We start from the raw sequence: 17,095 nt of genomic DNA, 5'->3' as shown, positions 1-17,095 counted from the left end.
GTGAAGACAGACCTGCCTGAGTTCATATCCTAGATTTGCTGGGTGGTCTTAATGGGGCTGTTCAATCTCTCTCAGCAACAGTTTTCCTTCCTGTGAAATGCGATAATACTAACCTTACTGACCTAGTTATGAGTGCTGGACATAGAGAAAGCACTCAATAAATGGATGCAGAACAACATAAAACTATACCGTAAGTGTATGCCATCCAAGCATATGAAAGGACAAAATGTTACAAACTGAATTTTTATCAGGGCCTTGCTACAATTTTGTTCACATGTATGTGTTTAAATATCATCCATATTTAAAGAAACACAAATAATGTTATCAAACTTTTTCAGTTGCATTGAAAACTACTCCGTCTGGTGCTGTATGTACCACAGAGAGCCAGAGGCCATCACGGCAAGTTAATTACAGAGCTCACTGAACTTGGAGGAAAGAAGGCTGGATGCCCTCTGTTAGAGAACTGGGATGGGGATTGAGAAACTTCATTTTCATGGGAGTGCAAGATAGTTTCTCTCTGGCATCCACCTCACCCCTCAAGCCTAAGTCTCTCTCACCAAAAAGCCATATACTTCTAGAAGCTAAAATCTAAAAGAAGGGAGACAATGAATTTCAGTGGTCTCTGACTTTTACATTTTTCAAATAAAATTTTAAGCTTTTTTTTTTAAGGAGCTTTATGAGCTCCTCGTCTTTGGGAGGGGTTCCTGACTATCTGTAAGGGAGGAGTCAGCATCTTTTAGCACGAGCAAGTCTAACGTGTAAACACGAGAAAACATCAGCAGCAATCAACAACCTGTGATGTCAGCCATTGTCACTGGGGTCAGGCCACTGAATCCCCCTGCTTCTGTCGATTTTCCGCCCCAGACATGATGGTCATTTCCTTCTGAGACTCATGAGTTACATACACTCACCCTTGTTAGTGCACCCAAGGAAATAAATATACAAAGGATCAGCTGGGAATCACCCAAGTCTCACCTCTTAGCTTCTCTGGAATTAAGACGTCTAGGTCAAAAGGCAATTGAGGACATTGCCTTGTGCATATATGACCTGATAGAAGCCTACCTGAAGGTAATTCAGAAGATAGGAGGATGCTTCAAATCCTAGATCTGTAAGCATTTCCTAACATGCAGAAGAACAAAGGGGAAAAAATTCAACCACCAGGGTCCCTGGAGAAAAACTGTCAATATTTTGCAAATGTGAATTCCGTCAATACGTGGCATCCACGCAGACGGATACACTTGCGACGTATCTGCGAAAACCTGAGATGATTTAGTGCCGGCAACAGCTCTTATTTCTGTCTCTCATTACTGGTTTATCCTGACGGCCCTCAAAATACAATACGTGTGTTACCGGAGACAGAAAAAAAAAAAAATCTGAAATCTTGTTTCCTAGATTTTACAAACGTGACAAATATGTTATCTAGAAATATCTTCTAGTTTCCAAGTATTCTCAAATAATTTCAACTGCGTGTGTGTGTCCCTGCATGTGTGTGTGACATACTTGCAAAGTTATTCTAAAGGGAAAATATCTTGACACTCTCCCCAAGCAGCCGAGAGATGGGATGAAAACCTATGCTAAATTATGACTCAAAGTTTCCACATTTTAGTTGTAGATATCCTTGTCACTTGGGGTTTGAATAAGGCACAGTAGTTTTATAGAAGCCTTTGAAATCTGAGTAACAAGAGGACAGTAGGGATTTTTAGCACGGTACTTGATACGCTAGCCCTGACTGTTCCCTATAGCTTTGGCTTCTTCTTCCAAATTCCTCCTGTAGGAAATTCAGTTATTTGAAAATACTTCGCCATTAAGTGAAAACCTAATTATCAACTGAAATTACTTGAAAAAGTGAGCTCTGAACAGACTCAGAAGTATTCTTCAAATTTACAAAGTTGTGAATACTTGAAATTTGCTACGAGTAGATCTAAAGTGTTCTTACCACACACAGACATACACATATCATGTGACTGTGAGGTACAGATATGTTAATTACCTTGATTGGGATAATCACTCCAATGTATGCATACATCAAAACATCCCATTGTACACTTCATATGTGGTTTTTATTTGTCAATGATATCTCAGTAAAGCCAGAAAACAAGTTTTAATAAAAAGTAAAGAAAGTATAAAGTAATATGCTTGGAAAATGGGAAGGCTCCAAGTCAAGGAACTCTGTAACTCTTCCCAAATCTCTTTTGCGTTTATGTAAATGTGTGTTTACGTGTGTGTGTCTGCGTGTGTGCACACATATGCATGCATTTTTAACTTTAGAGAGGGCAAAGCAGTAATAAAAGAGGCAGCCTGAGTACTTACGCAAGTTAGGGAATGAAAAATTCCTAGTTAGCGTACCAACTGCTAGATCATATGGCATGGAGACAAGGAAACACAAGCAACTTAGGAAAATATTCTTGTTTTTTCACGTTTTGTACATTCCTTGGTGTTTTTAGAGAGGCACACCTTTGGTCTCTGCAGTAAACATCTCAAAAACCTCATTCCCCAGCTTGAAAGCAGACTGGGAGAAAGGTAAGATTGTATTACTCTTGGTTCTTTGCAAAAGTATAGAAAGTTGGTATTAAAATAGGTCAAGAGAATTTAAAAGGCAATGAAATATTGCTAAAACTATGTGAGAGGCATACAAACAAAATTAGAAGGTAAAAAAAAAAAAGAGAGAGACGTGGTTAAAATAAGACAAAAATAAATTTGGTTGCATAGTATTGGTCTTTCTCCCTCTTTTTCTGGGGTGGGGGATGGGTGTGTGTGAAGAAAAGATACACTGGAAAGAAATGGAAGTACTTCAATGCTACAATATAGATAAAAATACTTTCTATTTTTCTGAATATTAACTTGTACTTGGGTGCCAAAGAGGATCTAAATCATCATAGACAAACCTGCCTAGGGTAAAATCCTTGCTCCATAATCTGTGACTCAAGATTCAAAGCTTTTGTCTACTTTTTACCAAGTATGAATTCTCCCAAAGGCTTGTCTACACTTAGAAACTGACTGTTGGTGATGAATCTCCCGGTCTTTTCTGCCTGCTTTTTCAGGTAAATTCCCTATAGTACAAAATCTTTCATTGAAAGCTGAAAATCTCCATAGAACTGGAAACTTGGATCTGGTAAAACTTTGGATTTGTACAGATTTGGTTTGGTTGAACTTGGGAAAAACATCTCAAACCACCTACAAATGCCTTCTCTGTTGGATTCAAACATTGATTGAAAGCCTAGCGCTAGACACTGGGGATGAAAGTCCAAATAAAAATGGGGATTGCCCTCAAAGAGTAAATTCTTTATAGGAGAGCTATAAATCTGCATTTTTTTTTTAAAGGAGTAGTTTGGAGCTAGGCTGTGGATAGTGGTTAGTTAATGAACTTATTAGCCAGTATAAACAGCTAGTCCACTTCCTTGTTATTTCTAAGAGTTCAAGGCAGTAAGATCTAACATTTTTTTGGTTTGTCATTATTTGGGAATTGCATTTCTCAATCCTCTTCAGGACATTCTGAACTCAGGAAAACAATTCCAAGTATTTAATGACTTGACATGAAATATAACTATAATACCCTGATAGCAGAGGTACCCTGGATATGCTCGATCAGCCATCTGTCCCATATCAACACTATTTCACAGAGAGTAAATTTTTAGAAGTTCTATCCACAGGAGTATTTTTAGAACATAAAAGAACAGAATGATTCTTGGCATTGATAGACATGTTCCATCATAGTAGAAAATGCCTACTGAAAGCCTCCTGGGTAATCAATTGTTATCTGCTATAAAATGGCAACAATTTCCGAAGAAGTACCAACACTCAAAAGTAAGGATGCTGATGAATTTGGGGGGAGAGGGGGTGGTGTCTTCAAGTTAAGAAAAGAATTTGAGAGGTAGAAGAAATCTTAGAGCACTCATCTCCTAACTTTATAGATGAGAAAAGTGAAGCTCAAAGAGGTAATGTGACTCACTCCATTTGTACTCAATATATTTAATTTGGAGGAAGTTGGTTAACAGAATTTTAATTCCACCAGAATAAAATGGATTTTTTAAACACTGGTAACAAAATAGTAAATCAACTGAAGACAGAAGTGAAAAGTTCAATTCTAGAAGAAATAGAAGAAAATAAAATTGAGTATCTGGCCACAGAATGGGGAAGGACTTTTTCATTTTCATGGTATTTTTAAAAATTAAAAAATGTGAATCAACTGTTTTGCTCATATACATATAAAAATAAGTAAACAAGAAACAAATGGGAGAAAACTACATGCAGTAAATAGGATGCACATGCTTAATATATAAAGAACTTATTCAAATCAATGAGAAAAATTCCAATGGAAAAATGGGCAAAGGAGGTAAACAGGTTATTTATAGAAGAAAGATAATGGATTGATATAAATTGCAAATATCCAACCTCATAAGAAATTTGAATTTGAACTAGGTAATACTTTCCCCCCATCAACCAAAAAAAAAAATAATTAATTTTTTCCCCTGAGAATCACAATGTTCAATGAGGGTAAGGGTGAGGACATTACAAAACAAGTACTTTCACGTATCGCTGATGTAAGTGAAAACTGGCACAAGCTTTATGGAAAGTGAGCAAAAACATATAAGAGATGAACATTTCATACCTGTAAGTAGAAATTACTAAGCTAGGAGTTTATCCTTAAGAAATATAAAATTAGGGCGCCTAGGTGGCTCAGTCGGTTAAGTATGAGACTCTTGGTTTTGGCTCACATCATGATCTTGTGGTTCATGAGTTTCCAGGTCCAGCTCCATGATGACAGTGCAGAGCCTGCTTGGAATTTTCCTCTCGCTCTGTCTCTACCCCTCCTCTGCTCACACACACACACACACACACACACACACACACACACACGCTCTCTCTCTCTCTCTCAAAATAAATCAAACTTTATTTTAAAAATTTAGGTAAAAAATTTTCTAGAGTTGTACATGTCAGATCATTTATAACAGCAAAATTTGTAAACATGTTTGTGCCCAAACTGAAGGGTGATTAAGTAAAGTACACCACGAAAACACAAGGCAAGACTCATAATGTATATACTGACACACTGGGCAAGGTGAGGGACAATCATGGTTGCCCACTAAATTTTTCTTCCTGTAGCTTTCTAATATTTCTAAATTTTCTGCAAAAGCCGTGTATTACTTTTGCAATCAGTAGAACAATTTTAAACCAAAAAAAAAAAAAAAAAAAAAAAAACCTTTCACAGAAATGTGCTATAAACTCCAGCAAGGTGCCTGATACCTTGCTGTCGATTGTTAAAACACCTATAACCTCTTCAAGAAACTTGTTTTCAGAAGCAAATTCAATCAGCAAAACAGGCCCCAAACTATAAACAGTATACTATTTTAAAAAGTGTATTTCAGGGGCGCCTGGGTGGCGCAGTCGGTTAAGCGTCCGGCTTCAGCCAGGTCACGATCTCGCGGTCTGTGAGTTCGAGCCCCGCGTCAGGCTCTGGGCTGATGGCTCAGAGCCTGGAGCCTGTTTCCGATTCTGTGTCTCCCTCTCTCTCTACCCCTCCCCCATTCATGCTCTGTCTCTCTCTGTCCCAAAAATAAATAAACGTTGAAAAAAAAAATTAAAAAAAAAAAAAAAAAAAAAAAAAGAAAAAAAAAAGTGTATTTCATAGCTAGCACATGGGAGGAGGGGAAAATGGCAAATGCCAACAATATGTAACTTTCTTAAGATTTGAGAAGTATGACCTTTGCCTTTTATGATTTATGTCCTTTCCCGGTCCTAACCCAGGAAGTACAAAATGATGCTGAATTTAGCAAATGCCTCACAGGAATGTGAAGTAACAATTTTCTGGAAACAAATATCTTATTCAAAGTATGCCCCTTTCTTCTGTGGGTAGGGTGGTCCTCTTCAGTCTCCTATCTTTGTTCTCTCCCTCCGTAGAGAGGGGAGGGGGCCTTTGAGGCTCAAATCAGATTTTGCTCACTCCCGTCTCTGCTCTGTTTTGTGTGGTGCCTGGGTCATAGGTGCTCAACAAATGTTTTTCTTAATGAATGAAGGCAAGACTGAATTAATCTTAGCCAGGTATTTGAAAAATCTGCTCTATATATGAAAAGGAGAAAGTTCTACTGAGCTTAAAAATTGGGCCCTCAACCAAGTTAATTTTATGTGTAATGGCTGAATGATCACTACTGGCAGCAGCAAGCTGAATAGCTATTTGGCTGCCACCCATCCTCACCTACTAGGATTCTTTCTCATCATGTCTCTGAGCTCAGGCTTGGGAATCCGAGATCAGCTGCTAATGGTAGACAAACTCAATGTCTGATGAGGGATGCTGGCTTCTGTCTGAAGATCTCAGCGCAGTTAGGTAAGTGACCGAATTCTCCAGCGTTGACAGGTCACCACATTCAACCAAGGAATGCACTGTCAATTCCCTCCGGGTCTCCCATGAGCCTGTGTTACCCAGCTCTTCTCTTTAGGGCCCCTCAGACTGCTATGCCTGCAGCCTGCCATCCTCTGTCACTCAGAAGGAAGAGACACCATTTCTGGCTTTTCTCTTCCGGATTGAAGTAGTCTCAAAAACTTAGGTTTAGGCCAAAATGGACTAGCAAAATTTCTTCCACCATATTCTTCACCAGAGGTTCTGGAGTCACCAGATGTGATACATAAGAGTAGAGGTCAGGGCAAAGACGCCAAAGTGGCAAGCCTTGCAGAGGCGTGGGGGGTGTACAACAAGAGAAACAACAGCTGCAGGTGTTGAATACACCTAGGGCTCTCTGATCTTTATGAACAAGGATTTTTCCAGGGTGTGGTGAACTTTCCTCAGGTCTGTGCAGATCTCTGCTCTATGCCAAGATTATGAATAATACTGAAGGACAGGAATCTGAGATTTACCGAGTTGGGACGGAAATGTGATCTACTTAAAATTGAGATAAAGTCAGGCTTGATTGCCAAATTATAATGGAAATGGCATTTAATAGTTCAACAAGTCATGAAACGTTTCTGTCCACAAGCATCTGGCATTCAAGTATATTCCTCAGAAGACAATCAGAATAAAATTGGCTCTCTGCTTCGTTCCAAGATTTCTTCTCTTGGATTTTAAGGTTAGTCAGAATTCTGCCTCACCCACACTCAAAATCTTCCCTTTACCACCTTGGTTGGCTTATCCCTTAACCTCAAACCTGTTGCTCTACATCAGCACCAACTGGGGCCATGTGTGCTACGTGTCTCTGCCATTTTTATATTTTGTAGTTCTGTTCACTTACATCTTTTAAAATTCCAGTCATACAAATTACTAGAGGACACAGTATTATCTCCATGGCTTCAATTACCCTCTTGGTTCCCATGTTTTTAGAGTTATCTCTGAGTATTGTTTTAATACTGAGATAATTTTTTAGAGCTCTGCCTCCCTAGGGATATTTGATGAAAAGCACTGAATGATCCCATTTATTTTTTGCGGACAAAATTGCTTGTGCCTGCTTTTGGGAGTTGCTGGGTTAATTTTCTGATAGGGAAACTGGTAATAAATAGGGGAGAAGCAGTTCATCAGAAATGTTTTATGGGGACAAAGGTCATTTCAATCAAGCTAGCCTCACTTTATGTCCCCACAAACTCCATTTTTAGGAACACAGATAAAAACACCAAGATTGAATTATAACTTTCTCTAACAAACCTAAAAGATCTCTAGTTATTATTTTTATTAATGATTTTTTTGCTTCTGATTACAGACATTAAAAGGTATCTATTTTTACAAGAAGAATATCATTAATGGACATATTTCTAAACTTTTCTTGTGATTAACAAACTTCCAACAGAATTAATGGACTGTATAGTATTTATTGCCCATTTTAGAGGAACACTTTATAATCCTATTTAGCAGGTGCCAGTTTTTGATTGAAAGTTTTTCTTACCCAAACAATCAGGACACAGGATATCTCAAGTTCTTCCCATTGGCTATGACTCTCAGAGGAAAACTCCAGGATACTCAGATTGATTGCAAAAAATAACGCATCATCACAATCCCCCAATTTGTAATAACAGTAAGTTCACTGAGCAGCAAGAAAGTGATAGCATCCATCAAGCATAAAATTCAGTTTAGGATTTTATTATGCATTGCACCATTTGGGGATCATTAGACTTCTGTATTCATAAGAGTGTCAATATGAAGCTTGTTTTACCTCTATAAATCCTAGCCAAGGCAAGATCATGAAAGGTTTAGGGACTCATCTGTCTGAAGTACCATTCTCTCTCCTCACTGACTACAGAGGGCCAAAATTTTACCTTATTTCTATCCTACCCCCACTTTTGCAATCACCAAGATATGCTCTTATGACTCATTAAGTTTTCATGAGCCTCCCTACAAATCCCTACCCCCAAGCCACTTCCTGCCATCTTAATTGTCTTATTATCACCATTAGTCTCTCCCTCTATGTGTTTCTTGGATCCCGAGGAGCCCCTAATCCTTTATTCTGACTCAGCTTGCCTCAATCATGCCCAGCCATTCCTGGAACCTGAACAAAGAGGACATTTACAAGGGCTTCTTAAAATTGTTGAGCCTTGTTCACTTAATTATGGACAAATGTACAGTAAATGAATCTACATGCCATATCTTATTTCTCCATTTTTTTTTTTTTTTTAATATAGGAGGGAAATCCTGGAAAACAACAACCACCAGAAAAATTAAGAAATCTATTCCAGGTAAACCTAAGGGCTGTAGCATCAACTTCTACAGAAAAAAAAACAAACCTTTCCTGCTTCAGTAATGGAATGGACTTTTTTTTTTTAATTGAAGACAAATTTTTATGTAATGAAAAATAAGAACATGGTCATGTTTTAAGTAAAATGTGGGTATTTAACATGATTTATCAGAGAAATATGTGCTGCACACTTGGCCGCAGTCTGTTATGTTCTGTTATGGTATTTTAAGCAATCTTCTATTTTTGCTATCTTAAGACAACATTTAGGGCTGCTGTATGCCAGATGGAATCCTCCTTCAATCCATTTCCCATTGCAAAAGGAAAAAAAAATTCTTTCCATCTTATATGGAAATCTTTTATACATTTCTTTTCCTCATCTTTATCAACTGAAGTATTTGAATCACTCAGAAATCACCAAACTTTGGCTGAATCAATATGAGGCAAACATTATACCACAGAGTAAGTATTTTTAAAGTGAACATATAAGCTTATGTCATTAACAGAAAGTATTCACATGACACGCAAGCTCAAAATTCATTTCTATAAAAACAGGACTGAATCACAGCCAGCGTTTTCAAGAAAATGATAGTGTGGTGGTGTATTTTAGGGTAAAACTAAAGAATCAGAATTGAGCTATAATTGGACATTCTGCCTTCCCAGGGACTTTAGCTCAAGTTCACGGACTGGAGCTCCTCACACGAAATCCTTAGTTTATGCTGGTGACTGCTTCTGTAAAACCAACAGAGAAGCCTGTGAAAAAAGGAAGCAAGTGTGACCCATCTTCCTGCAAACCCATTCTGGCGCTGCAGCAGAGGAGTCTCAAAAATTCAACTGTAAATCACCTTCTTCTCTCTTGCTTATAAAATTCTCCACAAGAGCTCAAAGCTATCTGGCTAGGAGCACACAATTTTTGGCTAAGCCTGTAAGGTTCTGCATCCTCTGGCCCCCGTGGCCCTCCCCCTGCGGCCATGCCCCAGCCACTTGGTTCTGCCCCCGGGGCTGCAGCATCATCTCTTGGCATGAGCCGTTCACACTGGCATCCTCACTTGTGTTCCCTCATCTGCCAGCAATGCCTGTCTTTCCTCAGTTCTCCTAGTGATGCCTCTGGCCCTTCAGATTCTCTCTTCCTCAGGGACGTATGCATGTCTCCCTAGACCCCTGTGACAAGCTTCCATAGCACTCTGCAGAACACTTACCACACAGAGAACTGTGAATTCAGCCTCTGAATTTCTTGCAGTGTTAGCTCTCTGCAGGCTTTGATGTATCAGGACCTTCCACGGGAATGAAAGCACTTTATAAGTTGGTACCTATGTCTTCCTTCTCCCTGAGATCTCTTCATGTTCTTATTTCTCCAAGCCTCAGTGGTACATAGTTGTCATGAAATACTGTCCATCTGTCTGTGAAGGACTGCCCATCTGTCTGTGCATCTTTTCCCTACCTTTTGGTGTTAAGGCATCCATTATGAACAAAAAATGAAACCAAACTACCAAAGATTTCTAGTGTTACCTAATCAGACAACAATCTAGAAGGTAATGATATTGTTATATTATTAGCAATAATGCAGATCAGGCCTTGATGGGGGTAGAAAGGAAAAGAATGCAAGGTTGTCCAGGGTCTGGAGTAAGATATACCACTGAGGCAGGGGGTGGGGGGGGGGTGAGGGCATAAACAAAAGAAAGATAACCTGATTCTCAATATCTCATTTTAATGATTTCTCAGATGTTTTATTTAAAAAAATTTTTGTAATGTTTATTTATTTTTGAGAGAAAGAGAGAGGCAGACAGAGAGGGAGACACAGAATCTGAAGTAGACTCCAGGCTCTGAGCTGTCAGCACAGAGCCCGACGTGGGGCTTGAACTCATGGATCAGGAGGTCATGACCTGAGCTGAAGCCAGACGCTTAACCAACTGAGCCACCCAGGTGCCCCTCTCGGACATTTTAGAGACGACACAACTACTTTAATTTTTTAAGAGTAAGAACTTCATCAACCTAGGGAGCAGCATCTGTCCCATGGGGAATACAAGATCTTTGAGAACACGATCTTGATAAATCTCACTGAGCCAGTATCACTTTTCTTAACTGGGCTTTTTAAAATAAACTTGAGTATTTAAAAAAAACAAATGCCATAATGACAAATTTCTCTCTTTAAAAACGTTGAAACTCATTAAAAAAAAAATCAGTGTCGGGACTTGCAATGGGCTTCTTGTGAGAACTTAAAGACAGAGCTAATGAGCAGATGGCTCCACCAGACAGCATGAGCACGCCGCTTTCACTGGCAGCTCAGCTGCCATTTTCCTGGCAAATAAACAAATAAATAAATAATTGCAACAAACCAGAATTTAAAGAGCACGGGAAGCGAACCACACTTGTAAGCCTTGCTGTGGAATGCAGAGGAGCATGGGCTGCTGCAGTTGTGAAATGTGTTTACCAGGGGTGTTTCCTTCTCTCAATGTCTGTCACAGTAGTAAAACACTTGAATGAATACCGTCTTGGAGATTACTTGTTTCCATGTGTGAATTTCGCCCCCAGCTCACTTGTAAACTTCTGGGAGGCATGAACCATCTTCTACCATTTTTTTGTGTTACTCTGTGGCCATATTAATCCTGATCAAAAATGAACTAGAATCATTCATTCAAATAAGTCTCCTTCCTATGAAAGGGGACCTTAGCACGAAACCAACGCAAAGTCAAGTTTTTGTTATTAAGAAAAACAACATCATGTCTACACAGCGGTTTGTCAGGCGGGCAACTTAACATATTATGAATTGCCCGTTATATGTACCTGAATTCTGGCTTTCGTTATTAAGCAATAATGTTACAAAATTCTGTTTGTAGTTAAGTAGTTTCTTGGTTAAACTAAATTGTTGATAAACTTTGAGTAATGCCATGGTTGCTCTAAACTTTACTTGCCTACATACATAATGCAAGTTTGAATACAGAATGATAAAACCACTTTTGCTTTTAGTGTTTCACGTAGAGTAAAAAGAGGGCTTTCACCTTATGCTTAGCCTTATTTTTAAAACAAAGTAATAGACCAAAGAGAAGTTGGAAAAAGGCAGAGACTAACTTTTAATAGGTGAAATAAGAGGGACAGCAGCCAGAATACCCTAGGTCTCCCCTAGTCATCTGTGAACAAGGAAGCCTTTGACGTAGGCAGAATTGCAGGATGAGGCTGCAGGAAACAGGGAAAAGGAAATCCTGGTTGAGGCTGAGTGACAGGGACGCTACCCTGGCAGCAGACTATGCCAAGGTTAAGTTTCAGAATGTGCAAAATCCCCTTCCCACCCATATTTCATAAGTGAATGGGAAAAGGGGAAGGAAGTAGGGTGGGTCCTCAGTCTTAACAAAGGAACTGGAGAAAACCGGTGGGGAGAGGGAGGGCTATAGACAGAGTCCCTAGGGAAGCACTGCTTAGCAGAGCTCTCACACGCATTTTACAGACCCACATTTCTGCACTTCAGAATTTAGGAACTCACTTTAGCAGCTACTACTGCCATGTATACACTACAAGTCAATACGCTACCAAAGCTACATTTTAGGAATAGTTTGGTTCTTCTGGGCAATAGTACATTGTGTCCCAGAAAACTATCCACCTCTAGATATATTCTTTAATACGGCTATTTCACGGCTACAAAAGTATGAGCAGTTTACATGCTGTTCAAATCTAACTTAGGACTCAAACGAAGCAGGCACCTTCGCATTCTCTTTTATCCTTCCCACATCTGCCACCACCATCCCTTCCTTATGTAATTGTTCTGTCTGTTCCATGCAGGGTGGTCCTGGTCATTCCTCTTTCTTGAGATTATCATGATTCTGGATGTCCCAGGTTCCTGTCCTTATCAGCCCTGCCTCCTGCAATGACTGGGGAGAGAAGACGCAGCCAGAAGCCATCAGACTTGAGTCCGCTCTAGCCCAGCTCTCACATCACACTTTACCTCTGCTGTAACAGAGAATCCTGTTTCCCTGGGTGTAAATTCTTCTTCTGACTTCTGTGTATCTCTCTGGAGATTATCAACACTGTTTCCTTATATCTCAGTTATCTGCGTCATTGTCTTCCCTCTACACCTGACTGTACTTCTTCAGGGTAGAAGCCACCATAGTTATTCTGAATCCCCTAGGACACCAGCTTTAATAAAGGTATCTGGAATGAATAAATGATCAAGAGCATTCTAAAGTAACAGCTTAGTAATGCCAACTCAGATTACATGGGTCAAGAGAGCATCCCTAAAATCACAGATAATTCTGAGCAAGGCGCACACATCATTGCAGGAAATGCCAAAGCTTTGGCTAAATTAATTTTAATTATTAAAATTAAAATCAGTTAATTTTGTGGCTACCAGAGACTGTCTGCCCAAGGAATTTTCCAATGGTCTGGTATGAGAAGATGGTTTATGCGGTTCCCATGCTGTAAGCCAGAACCCTGACCCAACAATTTGCCAGGGAGATAAACACTGAGTGCTCTAGATACTCAGGTGTCTGTGTCTCAGACACCTGAAACATACTGCAAGGAAACAAAGCAAGGTCAATGTCTTGTAGCTTTTCACCAAAGGTGACCAACCATTCTAATGCTAAACAGAATATTCTTATGTCTACCACTATACCAAAGAAGCCTTAATAAAAACTTAAAAAATGCTTAATATAACACACATTCTTACCCCGCACCCCTCCCCATCACCAGCCATCAAATACTGCCAGTTTTACCATCTCAGTGACTCCTGTCATCTACAGCCTTCTTATTTCCCAAGTTACCACCTTGGTTCAGGCTTTCACCTTTCACTGACTCACTATCATAGTTTTCTAAGGATTCTCTCCAACACTTTCCTCTTTTCCACTTATTTTTTCCTCTAAGCCAATGCCAGAAAGATCTTAGGAAGACCGCACCTGATTGTGCCACACTTCCCTTCATTGATGGCTTCCCTTTGCCAGAAAGGCAAGCCTAAACTCCTTTCAGTGCCTTACGAGGTCTTACACAAATGAATCGTAACCTCTCTTACAGCCCACTCCCCTTCATTCCCCATGAATCGCCCAGGGCTCAAGTCATGTGTCTTTTGCTAGTCCTGTGACTTCGAGGCTCTTCCCTGTCAAACTGTGCTGTGACCATTAGCCTTCCAGGTCAAGTCTGAACGTCCCCATTTGGTAACATGTGCCCCTTCCTCTGTTAATATAATCAGATTAAGATGGGGAAATATGATGTCTACATAAGAGGTAATTTCTTTAAAGAGTTGATGACCCAATGTTAATCCCACTATCATCATGTTTAGAAGAAATAACCAACTTCTGTCCCCTTCTTCAAGTTCTCACATCATAATTTTCAACACTTAGTAATGAGCGTTGCCTAATTTTACCTACAGCTTGTTAATATAAAATAAGAAAACCAAGTGCTTCCTGAGAAACTTGTGTTGATTATACATTTAAATATTTTTCTTTCAGAAATACCTTGGCAAAAGCACAGTGAAGTGTTTCTCTAATTGCATGCATTTATAATAATGGCATTGACCAGTTTAAGAAAATATTAGAAATGCCCTACCCAGAAAGCTCTAAGCTACTATTTGTAACAAGATGTGCCAGCAACAAAAGCTTTATTCTTTTTGTATTCAGTAGTACTTTAAGAAGGAGCTGTTTCATTTTGGCACTATGCATTTAAAGGGATGTGGTATTCTAGAACTGTAGAAGCAGTGTAGTTTAGTTTAAAAAAAAAAATCAATGGGTAACTTAGATTCTAACTCAAATTTCACCATTGTCTACTTAAATAACTTTGGCCCAGGAATGGTAGATGACGTAGCTGAAGCATTTTAAAATCGTAAAAGAAAGGAAATCTGTATCTAACTCCGGGGCTTGGTCATTATTGTTACTGTTGTAAAAGAAGAAACTGCGGGCCTAGGTTTACATTAAGTAAATGACCGTTTCCTCTGTACACACTGCGTGTTATCCCCGGGTTTTCATGAGCCACAGCAGATGACTGCCACTGAAAAGAGATTGAAGGCAGGGAGCACAGTGAACTCAGAGTGCAAGCCAATGTGTATACAGCTCTATCAAATGCTCAAGACGTAAATGAGCAAGATAATCGACCAGATGGGTTGTTTTTTTTTTTTTTTTTTTTTGCTAATACATTACCGCAAAAAGTATAAGCATCTAGTGTCAAATAATCCATAGAGTAGAGCCCTGTATAAATATCAGCTTGCAGAACAGATCAGTTCAACTGCTGTCATCTTGCATGGAGGGACATGGCAGAATGGCTGAGATTATGTTCATCACTAAGGAGGAAAGATCCTGAATATTCACCTCTCCTTACCCTAAACTGCAGTAGGTGAGGTCTAGTAGCAAAGGCCATAATGCCAATGTTTATTTATACACCTTTTTTCTCTCAGGAACATAAGTACTTCAGAGCTGGTAATGCATCCATATTACGACATTCATGCAAAAAGTAACAAACCTTAGTGTTCTATTTTACGATCTTAAAATGAAGGATTAAAGAGAACAGAGAGTAGATAACCATAAGCAAAGCTGTAAATCTTATACCAGTAAATTTCTATCCTAAGTTACAAGTCTTTACAATTACCAGCACTAAGTTCAGATTTCACTTATATTTTTAGAAGATATGATAGTCTCATTAACTGTAACTATAATATTCTGGATTCAATTAAATGCAAGGCAAACGCAATACAGCTATCTTTTTAAATAAGCCTAAAGTTGTTTGAGGCATAAGACTGATGATTTCTAGCCGTGGTTAAGTGGCACTCTATCTGTCTGACTTTAAAAGTTCTTGCCCTACCCTCAGGCTGTCGCTGTTCCACTGAACTGAATATGCAATTCACTGTAATACATATCATTCATTTTAAGGACCACTAGGAAAGATAAATGCTCACAGTTAAACAAGGTTGTGTTTTCATATGATCAATCATTAAGACTTATCCTGATTTCAGAGATGCTAAAATGTGGAGGAAACATGCAATTTGAAATCAACGAAATATGGTAAATGAAAACTGTTGCTCTTCCAATTTAAATCAATCAAAAGGAACAATGTTTTGAGAAGCTTAAGTCACACACTAATCCCAAATATTCTAAGGACATGGCGGAGATTAAGAGTCAGTCTTTGACAGAGTCATCCTTCAGGGTGCTTTTAACAATTTAAACAAGTCCCTGAATTTTTCAATAGTCCCTAGTGAACTGAAGGCTCCTGACACGTCCACTCTCACTTAAAGTCAATGGTCCCCCTGAACAGCTCAGTTACGAGGCTTTGAAAGTGCTTAATCATACTCCCCCTCAAGACACCACTTGTTATGATGTGATGTTGCAGTTAGAGATGTGTTATGTTGACCTAAACAGCCTCCCACGCTTGAACATCTCACCTCCTCTCCTGCTCAGTAAAAATCTGACATTTGTGCTCATGGCCTTGGAGAAGAGAAGGCATGAAGCAAATTTTTCCCCTTTGGTGAAAATAAAATTCCAAGGGAAAATTAAAATCAGAGGGAGACATGTTTATAAGCACTGAGGAATTTTCCCCTTCATGAGCAATCCGGGATAGTTGAGCACTGGGAGCGAAGTCTTACAAACAATAACACAAAGTCAGCAGACAACAATGCGTAGCAGAAAAAAGTGGTGCCATTGTTGCCCTGGCCTGACGGAAGGCATCTCAGTTCTAAGGCTCAGTCTGAATGACGGCTTTCAGGAGAACCGAGCACAGCGTCCCTTTCCTCCAGTTTAACTACAACTGAACAGTGTAACTTTTGTTGGAACACAAACATTCAGAAGATACTGGGAAAACTCTTCTTCTGACTCCCCCACTCCGGGGAAAGCATCTATAATCTGTTACTCTGCTCTCATTTATTTCTACTAACTCAGGATACATCTGTTTGCTAACTAGAGCCACCCCAGACTCATCATAGAAGTACATAGGAATATACTTTCAAAATTCATACCCCACAAACTATCTGATGGGCTGACATTCCCAAAGTCAAACTCAAAAGACATCAAATCAAAATCATAAATAGACATGCATCTGTACTTGCTTACATGTGTTCTTATATTTCTATGTGATTTACTTTTGGGAAGAGTTCTCTTATAAATCCAGTGTTATGAACGGCTGGCTTAGAGTTTTGAGCAGCTGTCATTTTTACCAAGGAGTATGCTTTTGGGGGGAAAAACAAAACTAAAGAATTTAAAATATTTTTTTCCTTCAAACATACAATGAGGCAGAAACATTTTTCACCCCTTCAAGCCTGCATCCCCAAGAGAAAAAGGGCTTACGTGTTCAGATTTCTCCTGTTCCTTTTTGTCTGTCTGCAAAAACTGACAGTTTTCTCTTGCCAGCTTCTGAACCAGTTCAATTCGTCCGATGTCATCTCTCTCCTGGAGTTTGCACATCACTCCTGCCTTAAGAGTTGGAGAAAAAGCGAAGATATACTTAAATCCACAGTCCCAGGACATGACACCACTGGAAAATTC

The 17,095-nt window shown here is 39.3% G+C and overlaps 1 protein-coding gene across 2 annotated transcripts in view; it reads right to left on the bottom strand.

Moving 5' to 3' along the window:
* Positions 1-17,095, bottom strand: part of RAPGEF5 (Rap guanine nucleotide exchange factor 5) — a 227,507-nt gene that overhangs the window by 85,375 nt on the left and 125,037 nt on the right. The window contains exons 9-10 of one of the 2 annotated variants that reach the window (XM_086694511.1): positions 16,898-17,023; positions 9,848-9,922 (exon numbers count right to left, since the gene is read on the bottom strand). In XM_086694511.1, coding sequence (XP_086550637.1) covers positions 9,848-9,922; positions 16,898-17,023 — 201 coding nt within the window. The remainder of the gene's footprint in view (positions 1-9,847; positions 9,923-16,897; positions 17,024-17,095) is intronic. The other variant, XM_086694502.1, reaches the window with a different exon arrangement.

The sequence above is a fragment of the Puma concolor genome, chromosome A2 (genome assembly GCF_028749965.1).
Source record: "Puma concolor isolate L17-30 chromosome A2, mPumCon1.1.hap2, whole genome shotgun sequence".
In the NCBI taxonomy this organism is placed as follows: domain Eukaryota; kingdom Metazoa; phylum Chordata; class Mammalia; order Carnivora; family Felidae; genus Puma; species Puma concolor.
The sequence above is the reverse complement of the archived record's forward strand: the minus strand, read 5'-3'. Positions and strand labels throughout refer to the sequence as shown.